We start from the raw sequence: 17,838 nt of genomic DNA, 5'->3' as shown, positions 1-17,838 counted from the left end.
AGCAAAAATATTTATATCAGGATGTAATTATGAAAATCTTATTTTTAAGATTAATTACGATTCTGGTCATATTTCCCACTCCAAAATGTCACTTAATATTAACCCTACTTTATGAAGTCTTAAACTCTATAATATATTTATTATATATTATATACAAACTACATTTGTTACTACTTGCATATTAATACTGTAATATATGGTATAAATGGTTTCTGCACCCAAACATCATATTTTGCTATATACTGAATCTCGCTCTTTACTTAGTATTAGTAATTCTTATTATTTTCATTAGAAATCTTTAATATTTCTTTAATAATATACGTATGTTTGTACATTTTCATATACGTTTGTGATTTCTGACACAGTAGCGGTGAACAGGACTTTTATTTTGTTCAGAAGGTGTGACGTCATAAGGCTGCGCCGCGATCCTGCATATGTTGTGATTTGGCTGAAGAAAGGTTTGTGGTGTTGTGAGTTTAAAGTGTTTAAGCTGTCCAATCAATTGAATCTGTTTGCAAGCCTGTAATGTAAATTGATTACTTTTAATATTTGTTCAGTTTGAGTGTTTTATAGTCTAATCAGATGATTTAAGTCCATTAACACACACACACACACTCACACTCACTCTCTCTCTCTCTCTCTCTCTCTCTCTCTCTCTCTCTCTCTCTCTCTCTCTCTCTCTCTCTCTCTAGTGCACTGAACTAGATCTGATTGAGACTCTCAGAGATTTAGTGATTTATTTTTCTTTCTGTTAATTATTCTCATCTTAAACAGGACAAACACAGAAAAACTCCTGGTGAAGCGACTGATCCACGTGACACTATTATAAAGATGCCGTTTATTAAAGAGGAGAGTGAAGACATAAAGATTGTGTTTATTAAAGAGGAGAATGAAGACATGAAGTTTGAAGAAACACTCAGTGTGAAGCAAGATTATACTGAGGAACAAACAGGTTGGTTTCATTCTCGCAGCTGAACTTAAGTCATTTAATCCTTATTGAAATGTTGATTTCTTAAAATCAAACTGTTAATGTTTGTGAGCGACACAAACATTTTTAATGAAAGACACAAATTTAGGATTTAATAAAATATCTCATGTGTCTTTCACATCTTCTATCGCCCAGAAGTGGGATCAAGTCATTGTTTTGCAAGTCACAAGTCCAGACAGAAAAAGCCAAGTCAAGTTGCATGTCCAAAGTTTCTTAGTATTAATTACTATATAGTAAATATATATTTATTTCCCCTTCATTTTATGTTTCTCTTTATCCAATTAACATTTTTTATTGTCTTTTTTCATATTTAAGGTACCATATGTTTTTTAAAATACTCTAAATCTCTGATAATCATGCCAATTAAGTTTTCACTATATGACTGTAGGCCACATGTGGCAAAACATGAAAGGGAATTTAACATTTTATTATAATATTTATTTCAGTTAAGCTAGTCATTAGTAGTCTATAGTAGGCCTAGGTAAAATTTTATAAGGATAATCAGTGGTGTTTCATTGAGGAATGAATCAGTGTTTATAAACTAATTTTGTTCATGTCCACGGTTTCATTTGTAAGCGAGTTAGGGATTTTAAAGGGCCCCTATTATGGTTTTTCTAATATTCCATTTCATGCAGTGTGTAATAGAGCTGTTTGTAAACATTCTGCAAAGTTGAAATATGAGAAGACAATGCAGAAAAGCAGAGCGCATGTGGCGGAAGACAAAACTTGTAGTCCATTATAACATCTACAAAGACAGCCTTCATGCTTTCAATATGGAACTAGGCAAAGCTAGACAGACTTTATTCTCGAATATTATAAACAGCAATTTAAACAACACACGCACTCTTTTTGCTACTGTAGAGAGACTGACAAACCCCCCAAGCCAGATTCCCAGTGAAATGCTCTCAGACAACAAGTGCAGTGAGTTTGCTTCCTTCTTCTCTGAGAAAATCAATAATATCAGAAAGGTGATCAGCACATCCTTGAGTTGCCCTGGGGTCAGACAGATCAGACCACCTGAGAAAGTAGTTACTATGTTTGATTTCAAAGAAATTGATTGCAAAATTTTGGAAGAAACCGTACAGCACCTTAAAACATCAACCTGTGCTCTTGACACACTTCCCACATCATTTTTCAAAAGTGTGTTAAACAGTTTAGAAGCAGATCTTCTAGAAGTGGTAAATGCCTCACTTCTCTCTGGGAGTTTTCCATACTCCCTGAAAACTGCAGTTGTCAAGCCCCTCCTGAAAAAGAACAATCTGGATAAGACCATATTAAGCAACTATGGACCGATCTCAAATCTTCCTTTCATAGGCAAGATCATTGAAAAAGTTGTCTTCAATCAGCTGAACAAATTCTTATGCTCGAATGGATACTTTGACAATTTTCAATCTGGTTTCCGACCGCACCACAGCACAGAGACAGCGCTCAAAAAGATAATAAATGATATTCGCTTAAATACTGATTCAGGCAAATTATCAGTGCTGGTGCTACTCGACCTCAGTGCTGCATTTGACACTGCGAGTTTTGTCTCTGCGGCCAAGTAGCAGTGCTTCACCCCAATATAGTCCCAAGTTTGCTTAGGAAATCGCCTAGTCTTAATCTGCATTGCTATTTGTACTCGTTGTGAATACACAGGCCACAAGAAGTAATTCGTTTTTTAGTAATCACTTTTACTCACGACATGCTATCCGGCAACAAAGGATTTCATTCATTATGCTAAGCTAAGCTAGCGGCGGCGCTGCCAGACTAAGACAATGCATTTGCCCATCTATCTAAATGTAGGGGAGACGGTGAATAACCCCTATTTCAAAAAACAGTGGCGTGTTCCTTTAAGTATGATTTAATTATTGATATATTTTCTACCCGCTGTTCAAAATGCGCAGTTTTGTGTTTTATATTGTTTAGGTCTCCGTCTAACTCACATTATTGTTGTCTAACTGAAATACTTCTGCTAAGCAGCTGTAGGCCACTATTACCTACAACTGTCTATTAATGCAGATTGTCTGTTGTTCTTACTACTTCGAGTAAATATAAAGGATTAGTGTTATAAACACGGCTAACACGTATGCGCTGTTATTGATACAGTTAATAGTTCCCACATGTGCACCGTAATAAATTAGAAATGCACACCCACATCAGTTTGTTTGATGGACATACACTTGTTAATGCTGATAGTGAGGAATTACAGTTGAAACATCTCTTAGGCTACGTTCACACTGCAGGGCTTAATGCTCAATTCCGATTTTTTGAAAAAATTCGATTTTTTTGCAAGGCCGTTCACATTTCCAATTAAATGCGACCTTTTGTGATCTCCTGTGTGAACGTGAAATGACCCAGAAGTGACCCGCATGCGCAGAAGAGTACTCAACGGTCAACGACGTCACATGTTGTTTGCGGAAGTAGCTAAACTTTAACCAGAGCCCGTCTCTGCTTTAACTAACTGTGATTCTCTCACTCACACACACACACGAGCGCACGCAGCGACCGTTACACAAGAGCCAGACAGCAGCCGCTGACCTATCTAATATCAGATTCAGCACAAAATAAGTTAACATAACGTATATATAATGGCCGTGGGCTTTTTTTTTTTTTTTTTTTTTTTAATTAACGGGCTCGTCGAGGTCGACCCGTTCGGCAGATTTACCTCAGCTCGACAAATATGCAGTCCGTTTTCAAACCGACGACTACTTCAATGCAGAATTATGACGTTTTTCACGTATCAATGACGTGCGGGTCGGATACATGCGACCTGGCCGTTCAGACTGAAGTCGCATTTCAAAAGATCGGATATGTATCGGATTTGGGACCCCATACCCAAGTGGCCTGGGTCGCATTTGAAAAGATCGGATCTGTGTCGTTCAGACTGTCATGAAAAGATCAGATACAGGTCGCATAGGGGCAAAATAATCGGAATTGGGTCGTTTCAGCCTGCAGTGTGAACGTAGCCATATTGTACCTCAAACTGAGCAGTGTATCTCTGAGAAACGTCCTGTTGAACTTGTGCATGCGATGGAGGTTCGGGTTGAATAACTAGTTCTTCCAGTGTTTCATCATCGGAGTTGCGCTCAGATTGATATGGTAAATCGATATAGTGTACAATTGTTGAGGACTGAGGAAGTCTCGTGAGCTGTGGTAAAGTTATAGTAATGGGTGTTAGCTTCCGACAGGCGCTGTAAGCAGTAGACCAATCACAACAGACGGGGCTTTCCTGCCAATCAGAGAAGACCAGGCTCATGGAAAGAAGGGATTTCGAGAGACTATAACTTGATAGTATAACTTGAATGTAAAAAGATTAGAAACATATTTTGGCATAATAAATAAATGTGACTTTTATTTCTTTAAAAGAGGGAAATTAACAACAAAAAAATGTTTAGGCTAAATAAATATACAGCAAACTGCAACACTTAGGAACATAAAGCATTTGTAAAAAAAAAAAAAAAAAAAAAAAACAGGCCTAGTAAGGGCAAGTAGCACGAAAACTATTGGGTGCAAACAACGCAAACACAAAATAGCCTAAAAAACAGCCTTCCTTAATTTTCTTTTTACCACTGCTACCCTCTTTTTTCCAGGTATCTTAAATTCACTTCACTTCAGTCACTATGTTGGCAGCTGTGTAGCTCACTTTTTTTTTTTTTTTGACACAAATGAATGTAGTCACCAATCTTCAGCAATGCAGTGTACAGTGATGGTCATGTAACCTTTTATCTGGTTTGAGGTCCATATGTCTGTTTTGAAGCTGACTGCTTTACATTTTTTTTTATTTAGTCACGTTGCACTTACAGTGTTGGGAACATTGTAGCCTGGCTAAAGCAGTTCAGTCATTCGTTTGAAACCTTCACCGCTGACAATGTTAATTGGTCTCATAGCAAGTGCAGCAAAATAAACTATTTTGTCTGTAATTTCTCTTTTTCTTTTCTCGTTAAGTCGCGGTTTCATGACAAGAGTTTGCTAAATCAGTGTCGGCTGCTAAGTTGACCGCGGATGAGCCTAGAGAGAAATGCACGATGTAGCGAATAAGCTCAAATGAGGGTAATATATAATTAATAATTAATCATACTGGTTGTGATCAATTATTACCTACACATTTTAAATCTCCCTAAAAGGGTATACATTGCCCGCATATTTGTATCTCTATAGATAATTAACCACAACGAATTATGATCAATTATGAATATACAGATAGGATATAGATCAAATTTCAGAATAACCTACAGAATTAATTTCACATAGAATAATCCGCTCATCCAGCGAACTAACCATACGATCTTCTTAACTCTCAAGAGAGGTTATTCTTCTGGTCATGAAAAATAACTTTTCTGTTCTATAAGATTACTAACTTGTAGGCAACTCAACAATATAAAGCTGGTAGCTTAAGATCACACATTTAAGAGACTTTGTTCGGTGAGCAGCAGACAGACAATCAAGCGTATAATGGGTTTTTAATAAATGAAACTATAAACATACAACTACATTTAACAAAGAATATATATATATATATATATATATATATATATATATATATATATATATAAACAGAATAACGAAAGTAAATAAAGAAAGAAAGAAAGATCACAGAATGGCAAAATATCACAAACAGTTTAACCTTTGAGAGCCAGCAAAGAATCAAATCACCTTAAAGCAGGGGCAGATAATCTTAAGCGCAATAATCTTAAATCTCGATATAAATAATACTTGCATGGATCTTTGGTGCTGAGCAAGAATTGCGTGTGTGTGAGTGTCCGTCCTCGGTGTGTCCGTTAGTTTGAAGCATTCTTTCGGTTTGCGGGAAGTTCAAACGGTTTACTTGTAAGCAAAGTCCATTTCACTCGTGGATAGAAATGAATGAGCCCGAGACTAAAACAAGGCAAGAAGCCGGAGATAAGACTAAGACAAAAAGCTAAGACACAAGAGTACAGGGCCTGGCATGAGATAACTCCTCCGAGTTTGGCTGCCGAAAGGATGCTGGAGAAACTCGATTCAGGGTTTACTCACCTGCAAACTCCCCTGCAAAGCAAGAAGGTGCTTGCATGCCCTCGTTAGAGGGGAATGGTGATGCAAGTGAGACACAGAGCCAGCCTTCCCACGCATTACCTGTTTGTACTCAAAACACGGGATGAGACTGGCTCCACTTGGAGATTGTAGAATCTAGCAAATGTGTTAGGTGTTGCCCATCCCGCAGCTCTGCAGAGGTCTGCCAATGCCTAGAAGGAAGTAACACCACGAGTGGAGTGAGCTCTTACACCAAGGGGGCACGGCTCGCCTTGGGACTAGTACGTCAAGGTGATAGCATCCACTCTCCAGTGGGCCAACCTCTGTTCGGAAACTGCCTTTGCCTTTTGCTGACCCCAAAAGCCGACAAAGAGCTGCTCTGAGCTTCTAAAGTTCTGTGTGCAGTCCACATAAATGCGCAAACGGGACACAGCGACACAAGGGCTAGGTCTACCTCTGGGAGCAGGGCTTGAAAGTTCATCACCTGGGGCCTCATTTATAAACGTTGCGTACGCACAAAAGAAGGCGTACGCCGCTCTCTACGCAATAATTGGTATTTATAAAAAGCAAACTTGACGGGAAAATGTGCGGTCCTTCACGCAAGCTCTGACCCAGGCGTACGCACAAAAACGGGTGAAATGAGAAATGGCGACACCGTCGGCAGATGGAAGAAACACGTGGATGTGTGAAACTGTAGACCGTTGTGTAAAATAAATGTCAATACTGCCTCATAAATAACATGAAGACTTTACAAAGCAAGTCTTACAATTAACAGCCTACACAAACACCCGTTTGATCGATCTGCAGTGTAACAAACCAAAATCAAACGAAATTTCAACAGAAATGATCATTAACACATATTTGCAAAAAGAAAAGTGAAATATGTTCTGCAATAATACTGGCATGTTGTGCAATTCATCCTCATAAATAATATAGTAAACAGAACGAAATAATGTACAAAACTGATATTCTCGTATGTGTCCGTCTGGCGGAGCAGATATAGATGCAATTATAGACAGATAGATAGATAACTAGGGAGATATATAGATAGATAGATAAATAGATAGATGTATTAATTGTCCACTGGGGAAAGTTGTTTTCATAGTAAAACATTTCTTCATCAGCTACGGAATCATGATATTCCTTTAGTTTGTTTAATTTTTGATAAAATAACGTATGACGTATGTCTCAACTCTGGAGCGCTAGACGCCTTTTTGCCTCGACTTTGATGTCCGACCATTTCTTTTTTATTTCGGCAATGGTCCAAGGTTGTGAGGCTGCAGCATTAACGGCGTCTGCAACATTTTGCCACTCAAGTGCCTTTTTGGCATTAGTAATGCCCATACTGTGCCCTCCAAACAACATTTTACTCCTCTTTTCCACCTCGCCAATGATAACTTCTACTTCACGTTGAGTGAAGTTACGTTTTTTTTTTTTCTCTCTCTGTGTTTGCCATGATTTCGCAATCAATGAATATTAACTTGTGGGCGTTTCACGGACTATTTATGGACAACTATGGGCGTGACATGAAGCCGCAAAAGCTGCGCTACATTTAGAATTGATTGTGATTTATTAAGGGAAAACTGCGTAGGATGTGCGTGCGCACGGTTTTATAAATCCGAATATTTCTGTGCGTACGCACGTCCTATGTTTCATCCGTACGCCACTTCTGACGCAAATCCTACGCAAAGTTTTATAAATGAGGCCCCTGGTCCCTAAAAAGAGTGGTGGAAACTTTGGGCACGTTTCCAGGCCTGGATCCCTGGGTCACAGAGCTGGCATGATTCACTGACCCTCTTGAAGGAAGCAAGCACTGTCAGGAGAACTGTCTTTAGAGACAGGATCTTAAGCTTGAATGATTTGGTTTGAAGGGAGTTCTCGGTATATCAGAGAGGTCCAAGGAGGGGATGAGGTGCAGTCAGAGAGGATTTAACCTCCTGGCATCTTTCAGGAACCCAATGAACGGGTTGTGTTTTCCAAGTGACCTGCCATTGTCGTGGCAAATTCAAAGTCCTTGGTTCGGGTCTCAAAGAAATCTCTCGGTAGAAAGAAATATTTATGGTATTTTTTACCATATGCAATTGAATGCAATTAGCAGCTAGCTAACAACAACTTGCTTTGCACTTTTTTTCTGTTTTCACCTCACTCCAGTGTAAACTAAAATATTGTTTTGGTAATTGTAATGTATAATGGAATCGGTTCAAAGGAGTCATTAGTTCGCGAATCGTCATTAGCGGATTTGTACGCGTTGTGTGACTATCCCGGCAGTTAGGACATCGCACAAGATTTGTGTCAACAGAGAAAACATTTCATCACTGGATAGGTTTTTTTGTTTTGTTTATTGAAAGTTTTTTATGTCAGCTGAATGGGCGGAACGCTTTTCAGAGAAGATAAGGCAATGTAAAAATGTTTTTTTTTAGCACAATTCCCACAGCGGTAATTCTGGACCATCATGTATATATACCATCGTGTCAATTCTCAATTGATTTTGATTATGCATGAGGGGGCGAGAGAGAGCAAGACAGTTTGAAGACAGTGAGAGTGCGCACACGCGTGCGACCGGGACTCTCTCTCTGCTCGTTCTTTCAGTAGTAACATGTGCCCTATCGCAAGTGCAGCAATTCTCTACATCACTCACCGATCAAATAAGACTTTAGCGAGACAAAAATTTGCTTTGGGGCCACCAAAAAAGTTTCAATGCAGGAAAAACCCTTACCAAATAGGCCATGCTTCCAGGGATGATTATGATTCAGGCAGCATTACAGATCAGAAGTCAGATTGGATCGGAACATTCAGAATATTTATCCAGTTCCAATGTTTTGTTGGCATTCTTGTTTTACTGCAGCCTTTTGCGGTCTGTTGCTTTGTGCCATTAAAACTGGTGTTAATTTTGTATTTGTTTTATTTCGCTTTAGACCTGATGGCACTGAAAGAAGAGAGTCAAGAACTGAATCAAATGGAAGATAAAGATCATGATTTCATGATGGGGAAACAATCCGCTCAGACTGAAAAGACTTCCTCACAAAAAAGAGCTCAGAAAACCGTATCTAACAGTTATTTTACCTGCCAACAGTGTGGACAGAGTTTCACTCAAAAACAAAACCTTAAAGTCCACATGAGAAATCACACCGGAGAGAAGCCTTACTCCTGCCAACAGTGTGGACAGAGTTTTGCACGTAAAGGATACCTTAATCAGCACATGAGAACTCACACTGGAGAGAAGCCTTACACCTGCCAACAGTGTGGAAAGAGCTTCTCACGAAATGAATGTCTTGAGACTCACATGAGAATTCACACCGGAGAGAAGCCGTTTGCATGTGATCAGTGTGGTAAGAGTTTCAGATGTAAAGAGAACCTTAATCAGCACATGAGGATTCACACTGGAGAGAAGCAGTTTGTATGTCATCATTGTGGAAGGAGTTTCACTCAAAAACAAAACCTTAAAGTCCACATAAGAAATCACACTGTAGAGAAGCCTTTCACCTGCCATCACTGTGGAAAGAGTTTTAAACATAAAGGAAACCTTACTATTCACATGAGAATTCACACTGGAGAGACACCTTACACCTGCCATCACTGTGGAAAGAGTTTCAGTCATAAAGGAAACCTTTATCCCCACTTGAGAAATCACTCTGGAGAGAAGCCTTTTACGTGTCCTCAGTGTGAGAAGAGTTTCACACATCGAAGAGAACTGAAATGTCATTTGCAAACTCATTTTGAAATGCAACTGTAGTTCTGTTTGTGGTAAAAGGTTGATAAATTACAGCAGTTTCAGGAATTACTTGCATATTCACTATGGACGATGACCATTCAATTTTGATAAAAAAAAAAATGCAGATTCTGTCATCACACTTACAGACACACCTGAAAAGTCTCGCATGTGAGACCCTTGAATGTACTACATTTGAATACTGTAACAAGTATGACTTTATAGGAATTTTTACAATATATTTGTCATTACAGGTAATGAAATAACTTTTGTTTTATAAAAATACCAACATCATGTAATGCTTAAAGTTTAATTGCAATGGACATATTGCGCAGGTTTTTAGAACTGACGAATATGTGGCGGATCGTTCATATCTGGCATAGAAGTCACTCTTAACATGGGCATCAGCTAAACTGCAACACCAACAAAACTTAATGGCGGAAGATCCAACTCGTTTGCTACAGATAGTTTGATGCTGATTCTTATTTTCCCTCTTATTGAAAAAATGTATGTGCTGTTGTGTGGCACATTGTTTTACCATAAATCTGTGTTTTCGCTGTTATATGGCAGAGGTTGCTTTTGCACATCTTCTGTACAGAGTACAGAACCTCCAGATCAAAACACAGCTGAAGAAGCAGAAACAAGCAATAGAAGAAGAGGTCAGATCAGGTAATATACAAGCTAACATGATCATCAAACATTAAAGGGATGGTTCACCAAAAAATGAAAAAAAAAAAAAAAAAAAAATCTTCTGTTGAACACGAAATAAGATGTTTTGAAGAATTTTGGTAACCAGGCAGTGGACGTAGGCAGGCATAGGCAGGCCTATGGAATTCAATGGTTACTGTCATTCTTCAAAATATCTTCTTTTGTGTTCAAAATAAGTAATTCATACAGGTTTGGAAAATGTTAATTTTTGGGTGAACTATCCCTAAAATCATAGCTTTTTAAAGTTATTGAATGAAATGTTGAGCCTATGAATAGGTGAATGACTACAAGCTACAAGAGGTGTTGATTGATGCGATCTACACCATCTAATTTGTTTATCATTCTAAATTCGAGTCTTTGATAAAAAATATTCTCAGCTTTTTGTTCAAAATGTTGCTTTGTTAGGAAACAGTGTTGATAAAAAGGAATGCATGAAGCTAGAATAAAATCTCTGTTCATTATTTTGACACATTGTCCAGATAGAGGTCATCATGGGTCCACTTGGATCCGACAACCTGAGGTCTGACCCGAGAGGGTTCGGGTCCAAATCTTCGACAAGTGCCTCGGACATAGGTCGAGTTCGGTATTGGTGACCTCGGGTAATTTTAAATGTGTTTTTTTCCAAATGGGAAGACCCAAATTCTTCTAAACTATGTCAGGCATTTAACAAAATGTATTATATTAAAACAATTTTAAGATGTTATTATCTTACTATCTGATTCCGCATTTCTACGTGCGATTGACTATGCACGGTTGTTTCATCATTTAGACTCAGTTGCTTAATTTTTTCCTTTCAATTCAAGAAGCCCCATTAGCATGGATTAAAATAAACTTAAATCATCTTATGGTCAGGTAAATAACATTATGCCAAAAATTATAGGACATAATGAGGTTACAGTGCATACGATGTTGAGTGAATGATATTTCAGGACTTTAGCGACTACTTGCACATTCGTGTTAAGTGTGTGTCCTTCTGATTAAGCTCCTTTGTTTGCTACATGTATTTTAGTCCCTTTGTTCTCCTTCAGTGTTCGTCTGTTCTTGTTAATGTTATGTTATGTTTAAGTAAGTGTATCCTGAGTTTTTATATTAAATACTGTTATTCATCTTCTCCGTCTTCATCGTGCTTTTCACAACACTGCGTACCGTGAAAGAAGAACGGACCAGACCACTACAACGTGAATTACCGGCAGTCCAGCTGTTATGCATGCAATCCCTCGAGACCCACACTACAGGATTTTTTAAAATCCTCACCATGTTGATAAAGCGCTGAGTGTCTTTTTTCACACAAGTCTCAGCGCTGATAGGAAGGCACGCCTGCCTGGTGTGGATCTTCGGGGGAATTTTGCCGAGTACATTGAGTGGGTGCTGGTGAACTACAGCCCGACATTTACCATCGGCCTCGCGGAGGATGACATCACTACCAGCCCCACTCCAACACTGCCAGAAACCATCCACCACCAGCGAGCAACTCGACAGAGATGTTGTTCAAGCCCACCGCACACCGAGGAGGCCAGCCCGCCGCGATGAATGAGCCTTAACCTGTGAAGAGGACAGGATAAGACATCGTCCCGGAGCCCCTCACAGAGTCTGACCAGGTGTGCGAGCCGGCAACACCGCGGATCAGAGAGGGAGTGCTTGTGGAGCTCGAGGGCTGTGAGGATAGCCCCACCCACAATCACGCTGCTATGTGCGAGTACGAGCTCGCCTCTGGAGGATATTTTGAGGAACTGAAAGACATTGTTGAGGATAGGGCTGGGCGGTATGACGGTATATATCGTTACCGCGGTAGAAAATGTCAACCGTAACAGATTTTTTTATTCCGTGATACCGCGACATGTAAATAAGTGGGCGTGGTTAACTCACGTGCAGCGTGCATGAGAATGAGACACTGAGATTTGTCAAAGAAACATGGAGAAAGCCGATCAAGAGGATCCACAAAGGAATTACGTTTTCTAAAGGGTTGTTGTTAACGTGATATTTTCTGGGGGAAAGGCGCAGCAGTCAACTAGAGCAGTGCGGCACCCGTAGGCTACAGTTTAGAGTGCACGATCGCAACGGGGAAAGCATGAAGCTACTTGACAACAACAGTTCATATATCAATATCGTAACGAATAGAAATAACCTATGATGTAAAGTTATTTGCATCTTTCTGTCTCTATAGTTACTTTTTAAACACGAAAGCATTCAGTATGACACGTGAGCGGTTGCCGTGGTAATGAACATCCTGCTTGTTAAAGCAAATGTATAATCCTGTATCTGAGGCAAAATTACTAAATATGCAGCGCGAGTTATATATTTCTAACTCCAAACAATTGGCCACTGAAACAGCTGATAAAATCTTGCTTAATGCGTGATTACAACATGTCACTCAAATTCCGATCGCATTTTACTGATGCAAAAGACGCGCGCGTGCACACGCACTGAGAGGGAGCGCGGTGTGTCGGTGTTCACCGAGCTATGTAAAATAATGACGCAGTTACAACAAGGTGTGTATAATTTACATTACTTAGTCAACACTAACAGTAGCTGCTGTTCGGTTTTCATACTGCTGTTCTACTCCTAGTCACTTCTGTTCTGAACTTGACGCTTCTGATAGCTTTAGGTGACGGGTTGCCAGATATCACAAAAATAACAAAACAAGTCCTTTAAAAGCAGACATGGCAAAAATGTACCGGAAAAACATTTAACCATAACTAACTAGTATCTACTAATATCCTACCAAATTAAAAGGAAGTAACTAATTTATTATGAATAGAATAGTTCAATATAAAATATTTAGATATTATAAACTGATTGATGAAGCAACACTTTTATTTAAAGTTTAATTGCACATATGAGTTGTATTTAATATCAATCAGTTGGGGGCAGTTCATCTAAAAGTTGATGAGAGTCTTTTGTTTACTATATTTAGCTATTAAAAATAGTTTACTAAAGAAATAATTTACCAAATAAAAGAAAAAGAAAATTCAAACACAGTGAAGTACTTTTCCTTTCTAAAGTAGCCTATTTGGGTTTATTTATTATACAAAGCCCTTTTTGTCGATTTTTCGAGAAAAACTAGATATAAATAACTATATCGTGAAATATATTGTTACCGTGAAATAAAATTAGTGAAACAGAATTTTGGTCATACCGCCCACCCCTAGTTGAGGACAATTTAATTGACTTTTTTGGAGAAATTATTCTCAGTCCCCCTGTATCTCCAGAGTTCCCAGTATCTCCAGAAAACCCACCCATCCTCCCTCTCCCGGCTCCTCAATCAGCCAGTTCCTCAGCCCCATCTTTGCCACTGTCCTTCATCCAGTCGGCATCAACAACACGCCATCTGGAGATGCAGAGTGTCGTCAGGCCACCAGCTCCATCTCACACAGAGGATCCCTGTCTCCGTCTCCAGCCTCTGTGCCCCCTGCTCCACCTCAATCCGTCGACACTTCGACTCCAACTTGGCTCCTCCCTCCCTCGTTTCCACCGGAAACAATCGGCAGTACGGCTGCTCCGGGCTCCCTCGTCCATCCGGCTCCGCCTTGGTCAACCGTCGACCTGCCTGCACCTTTGGTTCCGTCTGGCTCCGCCTTCCCCCCCGGCTCCACCTCCGTCCTCGGGTTATCCAGCTCCACCCTGGATGCTCGTCACCACGGCTCCTCCTCTGTCTCCATTACCATCGGCTGCACGTGGGCTCATCGGCTCCATCAGGGTCTCCATCAATGGCTGCATCTCTGTTGGTCGTCCCCAGGATGTCGTCTGCCCCAAGGTCGACTCCACCATCGCTCCTCCCACCTTCAACTCCGCCCTGGGGCCTCGTCCTGGCTGGCCTCTGGTATTCATCTGGCTCCTCCGGCTCCTGGCACCTCACTGGTTTCTCCCACCATCCCACTCCTCCATGGATTTTTTTTTTTCAGTCTTCTATACGCCCTCCTCCAGAACCCCCTCCCTCCTCAGTTGTACCATTTACGGCGCAAGGACACGCCTTTTTGGGAGGGGGCGTACTGTAACGTATGTTCTGTGTTCCCCCTTCATTGTGTTTTTGGTTTAGTCCTGTGACCTAGTTTTCCCCAGTCTGTTTGATTAGTCATTTCTTTCACCCGTGTCCTTTTCATTATCTGATTAACCTCCTTTGTTTGCTACTCGTATTTAATCCGTTTTCGTTAATGTTAACGTTAATGTTATGTTGTGTCTCCTGAGTTTTTAAATTAAATTCTGTTATTCCTCTTCTCCGTCTTCATCGTGCTTTTCACTACACCACGTACCGTAACAACACTATAGCGAATCCTTTATTCATTATTTGTTTTTGTTTTTATCCACTGGTCACAATTGAAAGCCAAACTCAGAAATAACTTGCATCCATCGGGCAAGCAATAATATAAAGTAAAAATAAACAAGTAAATAAATGAAAGTAATGAAGCAGCTGCCAAATCAGTCAATCATCCCGGTGTCCTGCTGACTGAATTGGCCGATCATTAACGATCATTCCAGCCCCTTGAGCAGCAGCTGATGTCGCCAGTACCTGCGTATCAACATCCCATGTATGGAATATGGATATTTTTCTTACACAAACGTTTCACTTCAGAAAGCCTTTATTAACCTCCCAGAGCCGTGTGGAGTACTTTTGTGATGGGGCGGTGCACTTTTATGGACTTCAAAACAGAAACAACCATTCACTGTAATTTTTAATATAACTTCATCTGAAAGAACAAGAAGAATGTCGTATACACCTAGGATGACTTGAGGGCGAGTAAATCATGGGGTAATTTTCATTTTTGGGTGAAATATCCCATTAAGATGCATATTTTTTCTGTCAACACTTGACCCATTAATACTAATACTTACTATTCTATATCTATTATTTAAAAATGTTTTTAAATAAATTAAAAACTTGCTATGTGCACTAGACTAACAGTGAGGAGTAACAGCATTTGCATACTGGCCCTATTGTTGGTTTGACTGCTTCTATTGCTCTCCTAATTTGTAAGTCACTTTGGGTAAAAGCGTCTGCTAAATTATTAAATGTAAGTAAGTAAGTAAAGCTTATTTATAGAGTGCTTTTCACAGATAAAATCACAAAGTGCTTTACAAGGTGCAACCACATTAATATACAATCAATAAAAATTATTAAAACATTTAAAAAGTATAAAATAAAACCCAGTCAACTATAAAAGCTTTTTTAAATAACAGTGTCTTCAGTTGCCTTTTAAAAGAATCGACAGAGTCAGCCACACGAAGGAACAAGGGCAGGGCGTTCCACAGTCTGGGGGCTACAGCCTGAAAAGACAGGTCTCCCCGGGTTTTATAACGAGTCTTTGGGACCATTAAAAGACTCTGGCCTGAGGATCAAAGGGCACGGCCTGGAGAGTATGTGCATAACAAGTCAGCGATGTATTGTGGGGCCTGACCGTTTAAAGCTCTAAAAGTTAAAACTAGTATTTTAAAATCAATGCGAAATTTGATAGGTAGCTATTGTAGGGAGGACAAAATGGGAGTGATGTGTGTCCTTCTACCAGATCCTGTTAAAAGCCTTGCCGCAGCATTTTGAACCATTTGAAGACTATTTAGAGCGGATTTGTTAAAAAAAGTAAAAAGAGAGTTACAGTAATCTAAACGTGACGAAATAAAGCATGGATAACCATCTCAAGATCAGAGACCGTTAAAATTGCCCTCAATTTTGCAATATTTCTTAGATGATAAAAACAATTTCTGACCAGAAGTCTAGAATGGCCGTCCAAAGACATTGATTGGTCAAACCAGACACCTAGATTTCTGATGCTCGACTGGACAGAGGAGCTCAGAGAACCAAGATGTTGAAGGATGGATGGAGTTTTATTGTCTGGGGCTACAATCAGGGTTTCGGTCTTTTCCGAATTTAGTTGGAGACAGTTACTAGCAAGCCACGATTTAACACAAGAAGTACAATCCAGTAAAACCGTTAGTTTGTGAAACTCAGAATCATTAAACGAGCAATACAACTGAATGTCATCAGCATAAAAATGGTATGACACATTGTTAAAATGGTTAAAAAAAATTCCAAGAGGGGTAATGTACAGTAAAAACAAAATGGACCGAAGACAGAGCCCTGGGGAACACCATTCAAGAATGGAGTGGCATCAGACAATATACCATTTACATACGCAGAAAAAGTTCTGTCACTCAAGTAGGAGGAAAACCATTAAAAAAAATAAAAAATAAAATGTAAATGTATTTCCCAACTAGTCAAAGGGTACTTTTGTTTGTTATTTGGCCTCTTCCCCCTCCTGAAGTTATTTTGCTTCCTTTTGAGTTGGAATGAGTTGCAGCCATCACAATTAACTTTTGTTTAAATTTACAAAATACAATTAAGTTAGTCAGTAAAAACATTGGAAATCTTTTCTTTGTACATTTGTCAGTTGTTCAAGAGAATTGGCAAATCCCAGATTCTTGGTTTTATTGTATTTTACAAAATGTCCAAACTTTCCTGGAAATGGGGTTGTACAATTAATCCTACAATTATAATTTTCTTCGTTGTTCATATTTTAATAACAAAAGTAAAATAGCAAAGATTATTAGATCAGGATGTAATTATGAAAGTGAAGACTAAAATTTCATCTTTTAATATTGTTTTATTATTAAATATTATGTATCTGTATTATTATTCTTTATTAATATTCATAATCAGTTGTATTATCTTATAGAGTTATGAGTTTATGTGTGTATGACAGTCTGAGTGCATGAGAGACTATAGATAGCATGGGTGCATGTAAAGATCATATGTCAGAGACAGAGACAGACAGAAGGGTGTATACTATACATGTGTTCAACTGATGCAGATAGTTTCTTAATATGGAAGTGAATTGTGCCATATGTTCGTATGACATATACGTTCCAACAACACAGAGTTGTTACCATGAATGGAAGTCATTCAGTGATGTATATAAGCTCTATCTTACTGTACCACCTCAGAGAAACTAAGAGATGTGAGAGAAGAGAAACTACGAGATGTGAGGGAAGAGAAACACGAGAACGCATAGACCTGGCATGAATGTAACATCTTCTGAAAGTTTCTCTCCTGACATATAAGAATAAAATTCGTCTTGGCAAGATAACTGGTGTCCAGCCCTGTGACTCTAATAATAAGGGGAAAGACTAAATTTAAATCAACAAAAGTCTTATATCTTGAATTACGATTCTGGTCATATTGCCCACTCCAAAATGTCACTTAATATTAACCCTACTTTATGAAGTCATAAACTCTTTTTTTATTATATAATTTTAACCTATAAACTACATTTGTTACTAATATGGTATAAATGGTTTCTGCACCCAAACATTACATTTTTGCCATATAGAGAGAATCTCTCTCTTTAATTATTAATTCTTAATATTTTCATTAGTAGTCTTTAATATTTCTTTAATATTATACGTATAATTGTACATTTCTATGCACGTTTGTGATTTTGGACTTTGTGCA

At 39.0% G+C, this 17,838-nt stretch overlaps 1 protein-coding gene across 4 annotated transcripts in view; it reads left to right on the top strand.

The window, feature by feature from the left end:
* Window positions 1–12,141, top strand: part of LOC307157394 (uncharacterized protein) — a 210,261-nt gene extending 198,120 nt beyond the window's left edge. The window contains exons 1-4 of one of the 4 annotated variants that reach the window (XR_013820946.1): window positions 391–458; window positions 775–952; window positions 8,896–10,358; window positions 10,877–11,201. Coding sequence is in view for 3 of the 4 variants with exons in the window: in XM_079869314.1 (XP_079725440.1) it covers window positions 832–952; window positions 8,896–9,713 (939 nt within the window). In the remaining variant the exon portion in view is untranslated. Of the gene's footprint in view, window positions 1–390; window positions 459–774; window positions 953–8,895 lie in introns of those variants that run through there. The other 3 variants (XM_079869315.1, XM_079869313.1, XM_079869314.1) reach the window with 3 other exon arrangements.
* Window positions 12,142–17,838: the final 5,697 nt, after the last annotated feature.

Source organism: Squalius cephalus, assembly GCF_949319135.1.
Source record: "Squalius cephalus genome assembly, chromosome: 4".
Taxonomy (NCBI): Eukaryota; Metazoa; Chordata; class Actinopteri; order Cypriniformes; family Leuciscidae; genus Squalius; species Squalius cephalus.
Note: the sequence above shows the minus strand (reverse complement) of the source record. Positions and strands in the feature narration are given on the sequence as shown.